Consider the following 18,109-nt stretch of genomic DNA (forward strand, 5'->3'; position numbering starts at 1 on the left):
AATAGAGCTGTAACGTTACCCTGTTGAAGAGTCTTGGCCCGAAGTGTCGACTAAACTCTTTTCCGCAGATACTGCCTGGCCTGCTGAGTTCTTCTGGTATTTTGTGTGTGTTGCTTAGATTTCCAGCATCTGCAGATTTTCTCTTGTTTGTAATATTACCTTATGGCTCTTGAACTCAATCCCCTAACTGATAAAGGCCAACACACCATATGCCTTCTTAATGTCCATATCAACTTGTGTGGCAACTCTGAGGGAGCTACAGTCATTGATGAGAATAGACCTTGTGTAATTTGTGTGCACACAAGCCTTTTCTGTATCCATTGGCAAGGATCATCTCAGGTGTACCGGGGATAAAGTATCAAATGCTGGGTGTCCTGAAGGATACCTGCAGCATGGGGAATGTAAATAATTTTAAAATAACCTTAAAGTTAGGGTCTCCAGAGCCTCAGAATTAATAAGATGAATCCCTTTTTACATTTTGCTGAAGCGGGTCTCATTGCAAAGCTGGCTTCTGCACATGTGGCTGTAAGTGTGCTGTAAGTCATTGGGGTGCTGCCTTGCAGGTCCAGCTGGCTCTTTGCCTTTTCATTCACTTTCATTCTTCCCATTCCATTCTATCTCACTCTCTCGTTACAAATAGTTTCACTCATTTCCCTTCTTCTTTTGGTTTCATTCATCTGTACTTCACAGTCAGGATAATTTCACTCATCACTCCTATTCTTTGAATGTCTCTGTCAATCGACCACTCAGCGCTGTCTATTCTCTCTTTATAGCTATGTAGTTTTAGCGCGCAAGAAAATTTTTTGAATAATGATGCAAACTACAGATATAGCTGATAATAAAATAAATGCACAGAACTTCAAACATGCAGCAAAGTAAAGAGGCATTCTGTTCAATTGCAAATGAAGATTTAATAAAATAAATTTATCATCTAATGGTCTATGGGAGGTAGAAATGATATCTAAATTTAAGCTCTAATATGCTAGCAAACAAATTGTACCTAAGTACAAACCCTAGGTCAGCTATCTCTCAGCTAATAACTACTTCACAATCAACTGAATAAGATTATCTAGAAACTTAATCCTTTAAGATCTATAGAAGAGATTGTATCTCTATGCATGGGATAATAGATTTACTCTGGCTTTTTCAGAGATCAACACCACTTTTTCTGAAAAATATATAATCTCTCTTTGCTGCTGAAAGTACCTTCATTGAATCATTTGGGACAGTTTCCTTCTAATAAATATATATTCAAGTTATAAAAATAATTGCATCACAAAGCTTCCAATGTTGACAGCTAGTTCTCTACAGAGTGGCTAAAAAAAAGCAAAACAATAATTCTAGTATTTGCAATGAAAAGGTGAAGTTCGTTCCCGCACCTTGTTTGACACATCAGGTGGCAAGGCAACCTTGCCGCTTCTTTAGCGTTTGTTGGTTTTATGGGACCGAGTTGCCAGCTGACGCTCAACCCAGCACAGGTGGAAAGCATGCAAGAAGCTGGCTGGATTTGAACCTGGGGCCCCTTGTTTGGAAGTTCAAGTGCAAATACCACTACACCACCGGCACAGATGTATCTGCAATAACCCGGCAAACTGAGGTGAGACCAGGTCATCATTATCTTCTATATAAAGGAGAAGTGTCTTCAAATTCTCAGTTTGAAATCAGAATGGCAGGTATCATTTTATTGCACAGATTTATTTTCTAAAGCAATAAATGTTCCAGATTAACTATTCTTTCATTTTGAATATGAAAAAGATTGACCAAGAAGGTTTTTAAAATGCACTTAAAGTGCACCATGTTGCTTTAGTGTGATCACACAAGCTCTGAATTCAAAACGAGGATTTTTTTTGGACAGAACTTGCAACAGGTGGTAAAAAATTGCGGACCTCGGCAAAATGGTGCACAAGGTTGCATCAAAAATTTTCAGGCAAATGTAGATACTGGTAGGCAGAAAGGAGAGTAATGGCAGGCAGCAGGAATTCACCAGACAGAGTGGATGGACCATTTCTAGCACTCAGGAAACCACAGGGTTCTCATTTCTAACTTGGATGACCCTATGGGAAAACTATAAAATATCATTAGGTCACTGATTAAATCAGCAGTTATGTCTTTGGGCACAATCTGTATGCTAAAGCAAAACCTAGCAGCTTTGAGCATGTTTCCTTGTACAAAAGGTCAGATGAAATTATAGATGTTGGAATTGGCGGTGGTGGCTGATTTGCCTGATCAATTTATATTAGGTAAGCAGGCTAAAATAATTCTTAGGGAATTATATCCATTTGCCTGATTATCTCTTAACAATGTTTATCATTTAAACTCCAATGTATATTGATGTAATTGGAAGAGAGTTTGATAACAAGCATGTGAACCATTTTCTGTAGGCTATTTAAACTGAAAAGTCCACTTAGCCTACAAAAAATTCTTCTCATTAGAGTACCATAAATGTAATTGGATATTTAATACAACATAACGGAATCTGGATAACAGCCAGCAACTAACTCATCTTGAGTCCAAGGCTAGCCATTTTTTTGGGCAGAGGCTTGATTGAGAGGATATTGGTCAGAACAATAGTTGCAGTGGGTCTTGAAAGGAAGGTACTCAATCTGAGGAAATGGAAGAACATAAAGCCCAAACCATGGTTACACCCTACCAACCAAAAGGGAGGAGGTAGAAATTGACATCGTAGGGGGCTATGAACTTTATACTGTCTCAAACCCTTGAAATTTAAGCAAAAATATGCATTTTATTTACTGGATACATCAGAGGATAGGCCTTTCTGGCCCAATGAACCGTACCACCTAGCAATCCCTCGATCTACCCCTAGCCTAATCACAGGACAATTTATAATGACCAATTGACCTACTAAGCAGCACATTTCTGACTGTGGGAGGACACTGGAGCACCTGGAGTAAACCCATGCGCTCACTGGAAAGATATAAAAACTTCTTACAGATGGCGTCAGAGCTAAACTCTGACACATTGATCTATAATAGCATTATGCTAAGTGCTACGCTACCATGGCACCCTGACAGAGAGAAAAGAAATAAACAACTGCTTAACTTTTAGTCTCATGGACCCTGTAGAAGAGAGACGATAATAAACTCGCTACAACAATTCTTGGTGACTTTCTTGTTGATCAAATCAACTTTTGAAGTAAACTGTTTGTATAGGTATAATTTGTTTGCCAATGGTCCACTGAAGGATCTAATGCAAATTGGAAAATGCAGCTCACTGTTTATTAAAACAGTGTAATGGCGATATGAATGGATCTTGTTCATGAAAACATGCAGAGCTTTAGTTAGAGCACATATTCTAGAAACTAAAGTACAATAAAGGGAAAGAGAAAACTAAGATAAAAATAAATCTGTTGCTATTGATTTACTTTTCTGCATTTTCCGAATGATAATAATTTCAGATATACAGTGCCTTTACCTGAACCCTAGGAACAAAAGGTGCTGTTCTTCTACTAAGGCTTTGGCTCTGGTAAGCAAAATTAAACAACAAAGAAAATAAATAAAATCAAACTAAAAGGATACATCCACACTCAGACACTTAAAGAATGCTTTAAAATGAAAATCAGATACAATCACAGCAGAAATGATTAACCATATTACCCACAATGCACTTCCTTGTTAAACTGTATATAGCGTTGACATAATAATTGTACACATACAAACCATTTTAAACTGTTATATCCTGAACAAATTTCTTTTAGGGAACCCATAAACAAACTCTTTCAGGGAATCCATCTTGATTGCATAATACCTAATGACTGAGATCTCGATTTCAGAACTGACTCTAGAGGTCTGAAGCTGCACAGCTCGTCCAATATTACACAGCACAGTGCTTGATTCAATAGACTGAGTGCTGAATTTTTAATTTATCTATTTCAAACTGAATTTAGGTTTTTGGCAGACTTGCAATGATTTCTCATTCGATTGATTCTGTCAAAGCAAAAGTACAGCAAAATCAGTGAGAAAGGTCCATTAACTCAGTTATGAAAGAAGTTACGGTAATGACTCAGCGGATGTCCTGAGGTTAGAATGGTAAAACTGTAAAGAGCAAGTAGCAGCTATATCACGTGTGAAAGAAGACTAGAAGCTAGAGGCAGGGCACCACCTTGGGTTCATAGGCTGTGTGTGTTTGGCAAACAATCTAAGGAGAGTAAGTTATAAAGAAGAGTGAACTTGTAAATCCATAAATACATATTAACCTATTTGGGAATATTGTTGCAGAATAACTAATTGTTAGATATTTAGAAATTCTTTCCCATAATTTACTATGCTGGTATCATACAAAAAGTCAGCTACATGTAGCAAAAAACCAAATTCTTGAAGGTTTTCTCTTGCTTATTCATTTCTTCATAAACTCATACACATATTTCAAGATTTGCTGTCTGTACAATTAAATAACAGCAGCTTTAGCAATATAGACCCTGTTTATGGATACTTTTATTATATGTAACATTTCTTAGAAATGGGGAAACGATAAAAGCTTGAAAAAGTTAAAGTGAAGGCCTTAAATTATATTGCCAGCTGGCACCTGACAGAAATTTGAACTTGGGAGTCAGGTCCCCTTTAGTAAATTATTCTGATTATTTTAATGTTACCTGTGGTATGGTTTCACTTGAACCTTAGCAATTACTCACAAAGAGAAGATCTAGAAGTGCTTCTGCACCATAAGTACTGTGCTAAACCACCAATAAAACTTGATAATGCACTAAGTGCGAGGCACAATTCCTATGTACGCAGAAGTCTTTCCTTTGTTAGCTCCACCACTGAAGAACAAGTAAAGGAACCCAGATAGATTGCTTTCAAGACCAGTGTAGGGATGGACAGGGAATGTAGGGTCAGTAGGTAGATAGGGCAAGAAAACAGGACAATAAGTCATTTTGAAGCATCAATTGCAAGGAAATAGAAGAAATACTATTGACCTCAGGGTTAAGTAGAGAGAAGGTGGCTCTGGGTTCTGGGCAATGGTATGTCAAAGTATATTGCTCGGGCCTTGCAATATTGGTTAAATATTTAAATTGAAGGGGGCTTCTCTGTGGGTAGTTCAAAGCATCAGACTCCATGGTCTTGTACCTAGTCTTAGACATAGAGAAGGTGGTGGTGTTACTAAACAACTCCAGCCACCTGACTTCAAGATGTTATTTGGCACTTCTGTGTGGAGTTTGCCTATTCTCCCTCTGACTGCATGGTTTATCCCAGATGCTCCAGGTTCCTCCCATATTCCAAAGGGATGACATGGTAGTATAGTGGTTAGGGTTTGATTCCCACCCCCCCCCCCGCTGTCTGTAAGGAATTTGTACGTTCTCCCAGTAACCACGTGGGACTCCTCCGGGTGCTCTGGTTTCCTCCCTCATTCCAAAGTTGTACGGTTAGGGTTAGTGAATTGTGGGCATGGTATGTTGTGTCAGAAGTGTAGCAAAAGTTGCAAGTTGCCCCAGCACAATCGTCAGACTGTGTCGGTCCTTGTCACAAAAACTACACGTTCCACTGTGTGCTTCAATGTTCATGTAACAAATAAAGCTAATCTTCAGAATTGCTTTACCTGTATTGTTAGTAATTTGTAGGTTTGTGTAGGTAGAGAAGTGCTGATGGTCATATGAGACAGAGTAGGCTACAGGGAATAAATGTAGGAATGGGACTGTTGACAATGAAGTGAGAGCCAGCATGAACACAATGGACTGAATGGCCTTCTGTGTCATTCAGTAATGTGAGAAATGCTTAGGCAGTCCCCTTATTAAATTTTGTTGAAACATGCCCCACAATTATTATAAATGTCTGCTTCTGTGTCAATGTCATACAGAAACAGACATCATTTGTACAAAGTGAATTCATTTATAAGTAATTCTGCTTTAAGTGTGGAATGGCTCAGAAGAATATTAATTGGAAATGTTGCATAAAACATGCCTGAAACTTCGCTTAGGACTTGGAAGTGATTTGATGCAGCAGAACCAAAGGGATGCAAGGCAGTGTGGAAAGACCCGAGGTTCGACTGACCTAAGCACCAGGCCGAATTGGAAGGGTCAGGTACAGGCTGAATCAAGGTGGCAAGGTCCAGACTCCAGAGCGCATCAAAGAATATAATGTTTGGATGAACATTTAAACGTCAGGCAGAATTGGAAAGGTCAGGGTGTCAGAGTCCTAGCAAGGGTCACTGCTTTTGCGATGTTCAATCAGCTCTGTGCGAAACTGAAGCTCTGCGGACAGACTTTCTTTCATGGATTTCAGTTCTGAACGCTATTTGCTTGCAGGTTCCTTAAGGTTGTTATGGTCGGGGGTGGTAATGAGCACAAGCTCTCACTGGTCCCAGCGGCGTGAGCCTCAAATAGCCTCTGACAACCAAGTCCAGCTCCTGGCCTTCATGTGTGGCTTAGCTACTAAGCCTGGCAGAACCATTTCCACTGACAGGGAAAGGGGCAAAGGCAGGTTACTGGCATCTTTAAACCAGTTGCTTCGGGCAGATGGGGCTCATCAGTCGTGGTTAGCAGCTCGTCTAGGAGAAGGAAATCTCTGATTTGAAACCTCTGCTGCCTTGCAGCAAAACCCACTCATTGGGAGAAAGCCCCATGGGAAAATTCCAGAGCTGGAGTCTCTGAGGCAGCCCTACATTGAGTTCAATGCTGACTGGCAACTCCTGTGACACTCCTGGTACCAAACAGTCTCTCTGCCGTTCCGTTGGGTTCATCAGTTGCATGGAGAGGGGGAGCTTGCCATATGGATAACCAATCTTGCTCTCCGTATCGAACTGCCCAGGCTCGTGTATCTAGACAGTTAGAATGCAAAATCCACAGTCGGCTCTGACCGACAGAGGACTCAGCAGCAATTGCTTGCATGATTTGTTTTTTTCTCTCTGCTTCGCGGTCTTCCTTTTTATAATGGTTTTCTTTTGGGTTTCTTTGCTTTGTGGCTGTTTTTAAGGAGCCAAATCACAAGGTTGTATAATATATATACACACTTCGATAAAAAATGTACTCTGAAATTTTGAACTTAGTGTTCAATTGTTGCAAAATAAATTTAGCAATGGTGGCATCTAAACGAGTGTTAGCTGGAAACCTATGCATGCCACTCGCACTGAGGCACACAGAAACAATCTGGCAAACTTAAACAAGTGCTTCTTAAATAATAGCAATAAGTTTTACAATTGAATTCTGAATTCTGTTGCATAGCACTCATAAGTATTGTGCAATGCAGACCAAAATGCTTTTGTCTGGTATTTTCCTTGTCTGGTTTACAATGATTTTTGAGATGACATAACTGGGTTGAACACAAGTACAGGATGTACCAGAACAATTTCATTTGCTTGGCAGGGATATATATACTTATTTTTTAAAACTTATTTAGGAATACAGCATGTGATAACAGGCCCTGCTAGCTCAATGAGCCCATGTCACACTGTTATACCCATGTGACCAGTTACCCTACTGACCCATCCACCTTTGGGAGGAAACTGGAGCACCCGGAGGAAACCCACGCGGTCAAGGGAGAATGTACAAACTCCTGACAGGCAGCAGCAGAAATGATCCTAACTCACTGGCACTGTAATACTGACATACTACTGTGCTGATAAGTTCCTGATACTTAGAGTTGGAGTTAAAGTTTTATTCATCAAAGTGCTCAGTATGAGACTATTGTGCCTGATTTATGGTGAAGAAGTATTTGAAAGAACCAGCAGCCAAGGCCGTGATGGTGACTCAAGCATGCCACATATTACCCAGAGAGCTCTGTTTAGCTGGTCCGTGAATACTACCATCCTAACTGGCGCACAGTTGCAGCTATCCTCCTCGTGTAGACTTATTGGGTACATTCTGAGTAATACTCACTGTTTGAGTTTCGACGCTAGCATTTTTAAATATTTGTAAAAACGTAGTAAGTAAACTATTATTGCAGCCAGGAAATTTGTGTATTTCTGCTGGGTACTTCCATTATAAATATATATTCTTAAGTGAAATACAGGTTCGTATATTATTCAAGTGGAACTCTATAATTACTGCTATTGCTGGGTTTAGCCTGTGGCACCATGTCTGGAACTATTTACCCTCATGTCCATGTCCAATGTTAACAGGATTTCAGATGCTGTTAGAGACATGGTTAGAATGGGGAGTGCCTCATTGTGAGTCTGTATACAACTGTGAGGAAGTTTAACTAACACTCGTGCAAAGGCAGCGAGGTGTACTGCTGCTTAGGTAATCATACAAGGATGTTACTCCAGCGGAATTTAGATGATTCCACTCTCCATATCACTGTCTCTACCTAGGACAGGAACTATAAATACTGACAGACCTTAGTGTGGATCTGAAGATCAACAAATTTGCAGAATTCTTGCTGATCTATCATTGTTACTCCTGAAGAAGATGTCAAGACTCACCATTTGGACCAGCAATCTAGATGAGCAAATTCTGCTAATGCTATAATTTCCCTCTTTGTTGAAGAAATGGATTTTCTACTCAGTCATTTAGCTGTTGTCATGAGGGAAACAATGCTTTAATTCAAAAACTGGGCACACCTAGCCATTAGTAAGCCATGAGGCTGCTGGTGAAACTTTCTTCTTTAATTAACTCAATCACTTCCCTTGTAATGGGAGCTGTAGGTATCTGGCTACGTTTTTCAGTAGGCTAGACTTTGCTCCCTCTCCCTAAGTGGTTCCAAACAGCAAAATATCAGCTGTAAATGACATGTTGTTTGCATAAGCTAACCCTTTCAAATGGGGTCCTGCTGAAGGGCACAGGTGGGTGCCAAAGCTGGGATCACCTAGCACAGATTTATGGGGTGATCACTATTTGATAGGTAAATGCTTAGAGCGGGCCTAAATGTCTGTTGCTAATAAATGGTCACCAACGGCATTAGAAGATTTCAAGCACACATTCTGAAACTGAAATCAAAATGATTTTTGTTAAAAGTATAAACGGTGGCCATCGAAAACAATCAGGTTCCGACTTTAAAGTTCACCTTATTTTGAAATGTTGCCACTTCTACTGAATAACATGACAGGATTTCCAAATCTACATTTGGAAGATGCCCTGAATACTTTGCTGATAGACATGAATACCATATTAATGGAACACTGGAAAGTTCAAGCAGGGCATTTAATTGGTGATTACATACTGAAAGCTGTCCAGGCAAGAATTGTGGAGCATCTCGCAACATGCTTGGGCTCATGGGAGAGGTGACAGAGATAGAAGGGCGCTCCATCTTCTGGGATTCAAAGGAGCTAGAACCTGTTTATAGAAATAGTTACTGTTAATTTCATAAATTGAATTTTGAATGTTTATTGCTAATGAATGGATATGTACATGAACAACAGTAATAAAACAATATAAATGTTAGTTAAAAGCTTAGATATTATATAAGTTGGTAAAATCAAAATTGCAATGAAATCTGGACAAATATGAACCTATTGACAGGGTATTGTATTGACACACATGATCTCTATCGCTGTTCATACTTGTCTGATCCACAATCCACACTTTCCCTTCCACAATACCTGAGATAGTCCCATGGCACACTAAACATCTGCAGAGATAGAGCTCTCAGAGTCCAGAGATCCTACGGTGTTGTAGGGTGATGTAGTTGGTGGAAAGTACATAATTCACAACCACCACCATTGAGTAGGGGTTTTACTTTAAGAGGCTGATCTGATGTGATGATGTAATTATATGAAGTTCTGATACCACACCCCGTGTTCAGTTTTTGGAGTTAAATAAATGAGCTGTTATGGTTTTCCTTAAGCATAAAACACCTCATGTCATTTGATTGGGGAAAACCGACACTGTCGGTTTATTCATTTTTTTCCAGTTATCTCACATAATCAGATATTTTAAAACTGTTAAGATTGATTTGGACATAGATAATTAAACAATGAAAAGAATAAGTTTTAAAAATATAATTAACTGCTGCTAACTTATAAAAAACATGCATACACAATGAAATAAAGAAAACTAAACTAAACAATGATGGCTAGTAACTACATTCAATGAAATGCTGAATGTTGGTGTAAAGGTGAAGGACCAGGTATAAAGTGTGCTTGCTTTAACCCGGTCTGAAAACTGTTCCTCATATTTCAAAATAGCTCTTTCAAAAGAAAGAAAAAAATAGGCTGCAAGCTGAAACTTCATGTATTCATAACATTAGAATGCTTCTGTGAATAGTTCACACAAATTTACTGCGGAGGAAGTTTTACTTTGATACAACACATTTATTTACTGTGCACTACATTCTGTAGAGTTAGAATCTGTCCAATTTCCATTTACTTTACATCTGAGATTGACCCCAGAAGAAGAAGCAAGAGATATTGTATTCGACAATACACTCAATGTGCTGGAGGAGCTCAGCATGTCATGCAGTATCTATGGATGGGAATAAACAGTTGACTTTTCAGGCCAAAACCCTTCATCGGCACCAAAATGAAGTCCTGAGGAAAGGTTTCAGCCTGAAAGGTCAACTCTTTATTCCCATCCACAGAAGCTGCCTGACCTGCTGAGCTCCTCCACCACATTGTGGGCAATGCTCTAGGTTTCCAGCATCTGCAATTCCTCTGTGTCTTGCGTTCATCAGGTTAGCTGGACTATATTCAACAAAGAAATTACTGAAATATATTGACATGAGTCATTTTGATAACAGTTAATATGCAATGTACATACTGGGTGAAGCTGAAATGAAGATTAATAATGTTTTTAATGGGTTTTTGACCATTATATAGATAATTCATACTCCGCTTCTTTAATATACTGTATGTAAGTAAACTTTCTGTGTTTAATGCAACTTTCATTGTTTGAAATGAAAAAGATGATTGGTAGCTTGGGTTGACTGCTTGTTTGTATGGCTGTTCGCAGAACCTGGAGGTTAGGTCGCAAACATTTCATGACTTGTTGAGGTGACATCATCAGCGTGCAACACTCAAATGTGCACCAATGATGTTATTTTGACTGGTGATGAAACATTTGTGACCTAGCCTCCAGGCTCAGCAAACAACCCTAAAAACAAACGTTCATCGTTTTTGAAAGATTATCATTTGCATGAATATTGCTCTATATATATTACTTAAATAAAACAGAATGCAATATTGTTATTGCCAGGGTTAACATTAAAGGATCCTTCTGCCTGCTCTTTCCTAATAGAGCAAACACATACTACTGTGAATGCTTCTTCATTGATTTTTGTAGGTCATGCAATGTCTGAAAACATATTGGAATCAGCCCAATTTCATTTGTATAGATTGCTGAGGAAATCATGCAGTTGTTTAACAGTAACTCAAAGGATGGGGCAGATTTACCATCCTGAGTCTGGAAATTGAAGCCCAGTGGCCGAAGCCTGGAGACTGGAAGTGCAGAGGCCTGTCCTGGGCTTGGAGTGTGTGAGTGGGTGGATGAGATGGAGGAAAGGGGCTTGTTTTCCTCTTGTTGCTTTGTTGTATTCTATGTTGTTCTGTGGGCACGCTATGTTGGCACCAGAATGTGGGGCAACACCTGCAGGCAGTCACCAGCACATCCTGAGGTTGTGTTGGTTGTTACTGCAAAGAACCCTTTGCTGTGTGTTTAGATATACACGATAAACAGATGAACCTGACTCTGAACCTGGTAATGATGCCTATACCGGGAGTAACCTAGGTACTTCCCGTTTGGGGTGTTGACACAGCCCAGGCTGGCAGCAGCTCTTTGCAGTTTGCTGATGCTGGTTGTGCACATGGACTCCCCGTGGAGTTTGGCTGCATCAACTGGAGCCGGCTCACCAGCTCCCCGACCGGGATGTCTGCTGCTCAGTCAGTATTACGTTAATTTTTGAGCAACCAAACACTCAAATTAAAATGAATGGCAGTCTTCCTTTTCCTGGGAGAAAGGAAGGTTCCTTTTCCTTTAATTGCTTATCTTTGTTAATTTTAAATCATTCAATTGTAAACATTTTAAATATTTCTAGTGTATGAATTTGTTTTCCTCTGTTTAAATATTATAAAACATGTTAAACATAGTTTTAAAATTATTCACGCTTTTGTCATCTGTAAAATTTGCTAGAGTTTTGATGCACCATCAATAACTCTCTGAGAAGTGAGGCGAGATATAGGCTTTTATTGACTGGAAGAAAGAACAAGCAGCAATTGACCACCATGCTACATCCTGGAGACTGAGGGCAGGGCTCAGGTCCCAATCACCTTTATACTGGGGTCCGTGGGAGGAGCCACGGTCAGTGGGAGGAGCCACAGGAGCAGTCAGCGGGGTGGGGGGGGCGTGTCCATACAGGTATATGTAGTTCACCACAGGTTTAGAAGAATGGGGGGGGGCAGGGTGGAGATCTCATGAAGACCTATCAAATATTGAAAGGCCTGGATAGAGTGAACATGGACAGGATGTTTCCTGCTGTGGGAGAGTTTAGGAGCAGAGGGCACAGTGTCAGAATAGAAAGACGTCCCTTTAGAACAGAGATGCGGAGGAATTTCTTCAGGCACAGATGGCTGGAGAGACCAAGTTATTCGTTATATTTAAAGTGGAGGTCGATAGATTCTTAATTAGTCAGGGCATCAAAGGTCATGGGGAGAAGGCAGGGGAATGGGGTTGAGAGGGAAAATAAACCAGCCATGATGGAACGGGGAACAGACTCAGCAGGCCAAATGGCCCAATTCTTATGTCTAAAGCATGCATTTTCTTTTTTTTTTATTTTTCAAGGTGTCTCAAGTATCACTGTATGTTTGTGAGTGTAAAATATATCGTCAAGCATTCAATGGCTTCGGTCACACTAATGTGAAATTGATTTTATCAGTCTGTGCTGAGCAGTACCAAACTAGTCTATGTCATACAAAGTAATTAATTTGCAAATATTAAGTAAATTTATATAAGCAATAAAGAAAAACTCAGACTTACTTGATTCAAGCTGTCCGTGGGTACTGTCTGGTATCCGGGGAATATCCCTTCAATTCAAAAAGAAACACAAAACATTTACCCATTATGTTAGTGCTGCTGTACGCCACATTCACAAACCCCTTCTTTTTAAGGGTTAAATAATGCTGACTAAGTTATGTTAGAGACTGAGAAGTACTACGCGCTTTAAAAATAAATACTATGTTTTGTTGCCATTGAGAAATTATTCTCCCAGACATAATCTTGGGAAGGATTATAGGATTAATGAGAATCAGGTTTAATATCATTGGCAAATGCCATGATATTTGTCGTCTTTGTGGCCGCAGAACAATGCGATACATAATAATAGAAGAAAAAATTGTGAATACAGTAAATATGTACATAATAAATAAGTAGTGCAAAAATAGAAATAAAAAAGTAGAGAGGTAGTGTCTATGGATTCAGTTCAGAAATTGGATAGAAGCTGTTCCTGAATCATTAAGTTTGTGCCTTCATGCTTCTGTACCTCTTTTCTGATGGTAACAATGAGAAGAGGGCGTGACCTGGGGGATGGGGGTCCTTAATGATGGATACCGCCTTTTTGAGGCATCGCCTCTTGAAGTCATCCTGGATACTGCAGGGTAATACGTCTAGGTCTTCATTCTCAACAAGAGTTTGATTGCACACTCCTGATTTGTATCTGTTGAAATATAGAACATCGGAACAAAATGGTGCCCATTTTGCCCTCAGTCCTGACCAGCACCATGGATCTATGACCTAGCTCCAAATTCATTTTTATGCATATACATTAAAATCCTTGCTTATCAGTCTATCATTCTGTCTTATATTTAAAGTTAATAATTCATCTAGCATCATCCACTATTCATGGAAGATTGTTCCAAATATTTACCAAAGGGATGTTTTTGCTACATCATTCATGAAGGCCCAGTGTCTAATTTTCAGATAAAAGCCCTTCGATCTCAACTTCTAACTAGAGGAAAGCAGTTTTCCTTTATATTATGAGAACTACAATCAAATCACAGTTTAACTTTCTAAATTTAATGTAATACTGCTATGAAATACAATCTACATCATATTTCCTCCAGGGTCAATTCATGCTGTCTAAAGTGTGGTAATCAGTGGGCAATATTTTTGCATGTTTTCAAGGTTGCTCCTATCAATACTCCTGTGCTTTTCAATCTTTAAAGTGTTTTCATGCATTGTACTTTAACAACATCAAAGACTTTTCAGCAGTGACCATTCGATACACTATAACCTTCCTCTGTTACAGAGACATCTTTTTCACACCTTCAAAGCTGTATCTTAGATTCAATATTCAAGAGAGGTAGCAAAGGTAGGCCAGGGAGCCTGACTTCAGTTGGAGGGAAATATGAGAGTCAAGATCTACATTAACTTGGATGGTTGGCTTGATCAGGAATAGTCAAGGTTGGTGTGTGGGAAGTTATGTCTCTTGGAGTTTTTTGAAAAGCTAGTTAGGGGAACAAATGAAGGTAGTGCAGTGAATGTTGTCTATATGTACTTTAGTAAGGCTTTTGTAATGATCCTGCATGGCAGGCTGATCTGGAAGGTTTGAGGGGGAGTTAGAGAGGTAGATTCAGAATTGACTTGATGATGAGAACCAGAATGTGATAGTTGAAGGTCAATTCTCTAACTGGGTGCTAGTGTAGTACTCCAGAGTTCAGTGCTGGAATCTCCGCTATTTATAACTTATGTACATGAATGCACGTGACAAGTTTGCTGATGATAGTAAATTGGGGGTCCTGTTGACAGACAAGCAGTTTAGATTGAACAATAAAGAGCCCTTGTTCAGTAAGGGAGATAGGCTAAAGTGTGGCAAAAGGATTTTGACTTAGATAAGAATGAGGTGATGAATTTTGGACAGACAGACTAGTGAGTGAAGGGCGGGTATGGATGCTGTCTGGACTCGAGGGACTGAGTTACAGGGAGAGGCGTGCCATCCCCTGGAGCACAGGTGAATGAGGGTAACATCACAGACGTTTATAAGATTATAAGGAGTATTGTTGATAAGCTAGATGGACACAGACTATTCCCCAGGGTTGGGAAATTGAGAGGGCACAGAATCAAGAAAACAGGGGAGAGATTTAAAAGAGGCCTGAGAGGGAACTTCTTTACACAGAGGGAGAGAGTACATGGAGTGAACTGCCAGAGAAGTGGATGAGCCGGGTACAAATGCAATATTTATGAGGCACTTGAATAGGGGGAGTTTGTAGTTTGTAGGGCTTTGAGCAGAACATAAGCAACTGGGGCAAGTCAGGTGGACCCTGCGGTCAGCATGGACTCGTTGGGCTGAAGGGTCTGTGTCCGTACTGCATTATTCTGTGACTCTGCTGTTTCCATCAGGCCATGATCATCAGTTTAATCTACTTAAGCTGGAAATTTGGTGATTATTCAATCACGATAATGGGGAGGCTTGACCAGTTTAAAAATATTGTCCTTTTCCTACTCTACATGAGGTAGCAGTGAGGTAACAGTGAATTACTTTCACACTTTCTAATTGCTTTCAATACAGCATTATAGGATAGGCAATATAAAATCAAATTAGGGCTTAAAGACTTTTGGAGGTCACAAAGTCTATTGTGTGTTTAAAACCCAACTGAATTCTCATGGCAGCTCAATGCTGAAAGTAAACTCCTTACTGGAAAGTTTATAAGTTACAGTCACTGCCAACTTAATTTTTTAAGAGTTGCAAAGAAATGTAAATGAATTTGGATATGGTAGTTCATGGGATAAAAAACTGTGGAGTGTAAAATATGCATTGTATGCTCAACGTACAGTACCGATGGATAAGGTGAACAGTCAAATCTTTCCCCAGAGCTGCCGAGTCCAAAGCCAGAAGACATAGAACAGGGGTCCACAGAACCCTTGCTTAATGTTATTGGTCCAAGGCATAAAAAAGTTTGGGAACCACTGGCGTAGAATCAAGGTAACAGGGGAGAGGTATGGTCTTTCTGGTGTGGGCAAATTACAACACACTTATGTTCAGCACCTCAGCCTCTGATTGCTGAGAGAATTAAGAGACATGTGATGAAGTCAGGAAATTGACCCATTGGTAAAAGGCGTAAAATTACAAAATGGTGAAGCCAGTATTATTAACCAAATGACCTACTGGCACTCTGCCACCACCATTCTATATTTTGTCAGAAGGGATGAATTTTGCTGGCTATTTGACGACTAATTTAATTGGTTCAGCAACATTTTGTATTGTTCTCTGTACTATGCTCCATGTTTGATCTCTTCTACTTCAATATGATATATGCTTTACATTGTATGCTGTATCAGGAACATAGGTTAAACTCTTCGGGTTGTTGGTGATGGTTGGGAGGAAGAGGGACAGGTTTATTTATTTAGAGATGCAGTGCAGAATAGGCCCTTCCTGTCTTTCGAGCTGCCCCGTCCAGAAATCGGTTAACTCTAGACCAATTTACAATGACCCATTAACCTACTAACTGATCCATCCTTAGACTGTGGGAAGAAGCTTGAACACCTGGAGAGAACCCATGCACTCCATGGGGGTGATGTATAGACTCCTTAAAGAGAATGCCAGAAATGAACTCTGAATTCTGACTCCCCAAGCTGTAGTAGTGTTGCACTAATCGCTATGTGACTATGGTGTCAATTTGGATGATGGAGGTTCTGCCCTGGTTGTCAGAAACCAGATTGGGGCCTGTGAGTGAAGGGTGAAGACAACAAATGCCTTTTTGTGCCTTTGCAAAGAAGCTGAGATGAGGCAGTTGGTGCATTGAGAGTCTGGATATGTGGTCATTTGGCTGTCCAGAGATGGCTGCCTTGCTCGGGGAGTGGGAAGAGCTGAAATTGGGACCTTGATTGTATTTTTCATTGGGTTGGGGGTGGGGGGGGGGTTATTAACTTGGAAGAACGTAGGGCCAGTTAATTGTTTTGGAATTCAGACTCAGAAGGTAGCAATTCTGTCAATAGAGTGACAGATTAGTGTCCAGGGCCAATTGGGTTGTGAATGGTGACATAAAGAATAGAAGATAGAAAATGGCTCTTCCTTGGTGGAGTCTCAGTCTGCAGCAGAGTTAGCAGCCATGAATGTTGAACAAATGCTGCTCCATAGGAAAGCATAACTAATTTCTATGGCAGTGCTCCAATGGGAGCATTGGGTGTGAATGGAAATATTCAATGCGTATCTCACAATTGCTGGTGCTCAAATGAATTTATGGAAAAAAATCAATGCAGAAATTGTCAGTAATGCAAGTCACTTTTGGAAAAAGTCCATTTTCTACTGTGAAGCACTGAAATAGACATCATCACGTAATCAGATTTCCTGGGTAATGTTTGCAGTTTGTTACACAGTATCTATTTGCACTGTTAACACAGGCACGAGGTTACAACTTCCATTAGATACATTATGGTCCAATGCCGTATTTAAGTTTGCCAGCAACATCATCGTTATTGGCCAAATCAAAGGTGGTGACAAATCAACATACAGGAGAAAACCTGGATGAGTAACATAGAAATCTGTAGTACATTACAGCTGCCCTTCGGCCCACAGTGTTGTACTGACCATGTAACCTACTCTAGAGACTGCCTAGAATTTTCTTACTGCTTAGCCCTTTATTTTTCTGAGCTCCGTGTACCTACCTAAGAGTCTTTGAAAAGAACCTATTGTATCCGCTTCCACCACGGTCACCAGCTGTGCATTCCATGTACCGACCACCCTCTGTGTGAAAAATTTACCCCAGACATTCCCTCTGTACCTAACTCCTAGCACCTTAAAACTATGGCCCCTCGTGTTAGTATTTCAGCCCTGGGAGAAAAGCCTCTGGCTGTCCACATGATCAATGCCTGTCATCATTTTGTACACCTCTATCAGGTCACCTCTCATCTTCCATCACTCCAAGGAGAAAAGGCCAAGTTCATTCAACCCATTCTCATAAGGCCTACTCTCCAATCCAGACAACATCCTTGTAAATCTCCTCTGCACTCTTTCTATAGTATACACATCCTTCCTTCAGTGAAGTGACCAGAATTGAACACAGTAGTCCAAGTGGGTCTAAGCAAGGTCTTACATAGCTGTAACATTACCTCATGGATCTTGAACTCAATCCCACGGTTGATGAAGGCCAATACACTATATGCCTTCTTAACAGCACTGTCAACCTGCGCAACAGCTTTGAATGTCCTATGGCCATGGACCCCAGGATCCCTCTGATCCTCCACACTGCCAAGAGTCTTACCATTAACATTATATTACGTCTTCAAATTTGACCT

At 40.1% G+C, this 18,109-nt stretch overlaps 1 protein-coding gene across 13 annotated transcripts in view; it reads right to left on the reverse strand.

Moving 5' to 3' along the window:
* The window catches only part of rims2a (regulating synaptic membrane exocytosis 2a), a 1,025,605-nt gene that overhangs the window by 411,227 nt on the left and 596,269 nt on the right, over positions 1 to 18,109 (reverse strand). For 11 of the 13 annotated variants that reach the window (XM_059971246.1, XM_059971261.1, XM_059971253.1 and 8 more), the window contains 2 exons: positions 12,857 to 12,903; positions 9,111 to 9,223 (listed from right to left, as the gene is read on the reverse strand). In XM_059971246.1, coding sequence (XP_059827229.1) covers positions 9,111 to 9,223; positions 12,857 to 12,903 — 160 coding nt within the window. Of the gene's footprint in view, positions 1 to 3,432; positions 3,481 to 9,110; positions 9,224 to 12,856; positions 12,904 to 18,109 lie in introns of all 13 variants that reach the window. The other 2 variants (XM_059971230.1, XM_059971276.1) reach the window with 1 other exon arrangement.

This window comes from Hypanus sabinus, chromosome 1 (genome assembly GCF_030144855.1).
Source record: "Hypanus sabinus isolate sHypSab1 chromosome 1, sHypSab1.hap1, whole genome shotgun sequence".
Classification (NCBI taxonomy): domain Eukaryota; kingdom Metazoa; phylum Chordata; class Chondrichthyes; order Myliobatiformes; family Dasyatidae; genus Hypanus; species Hypanus sabinus.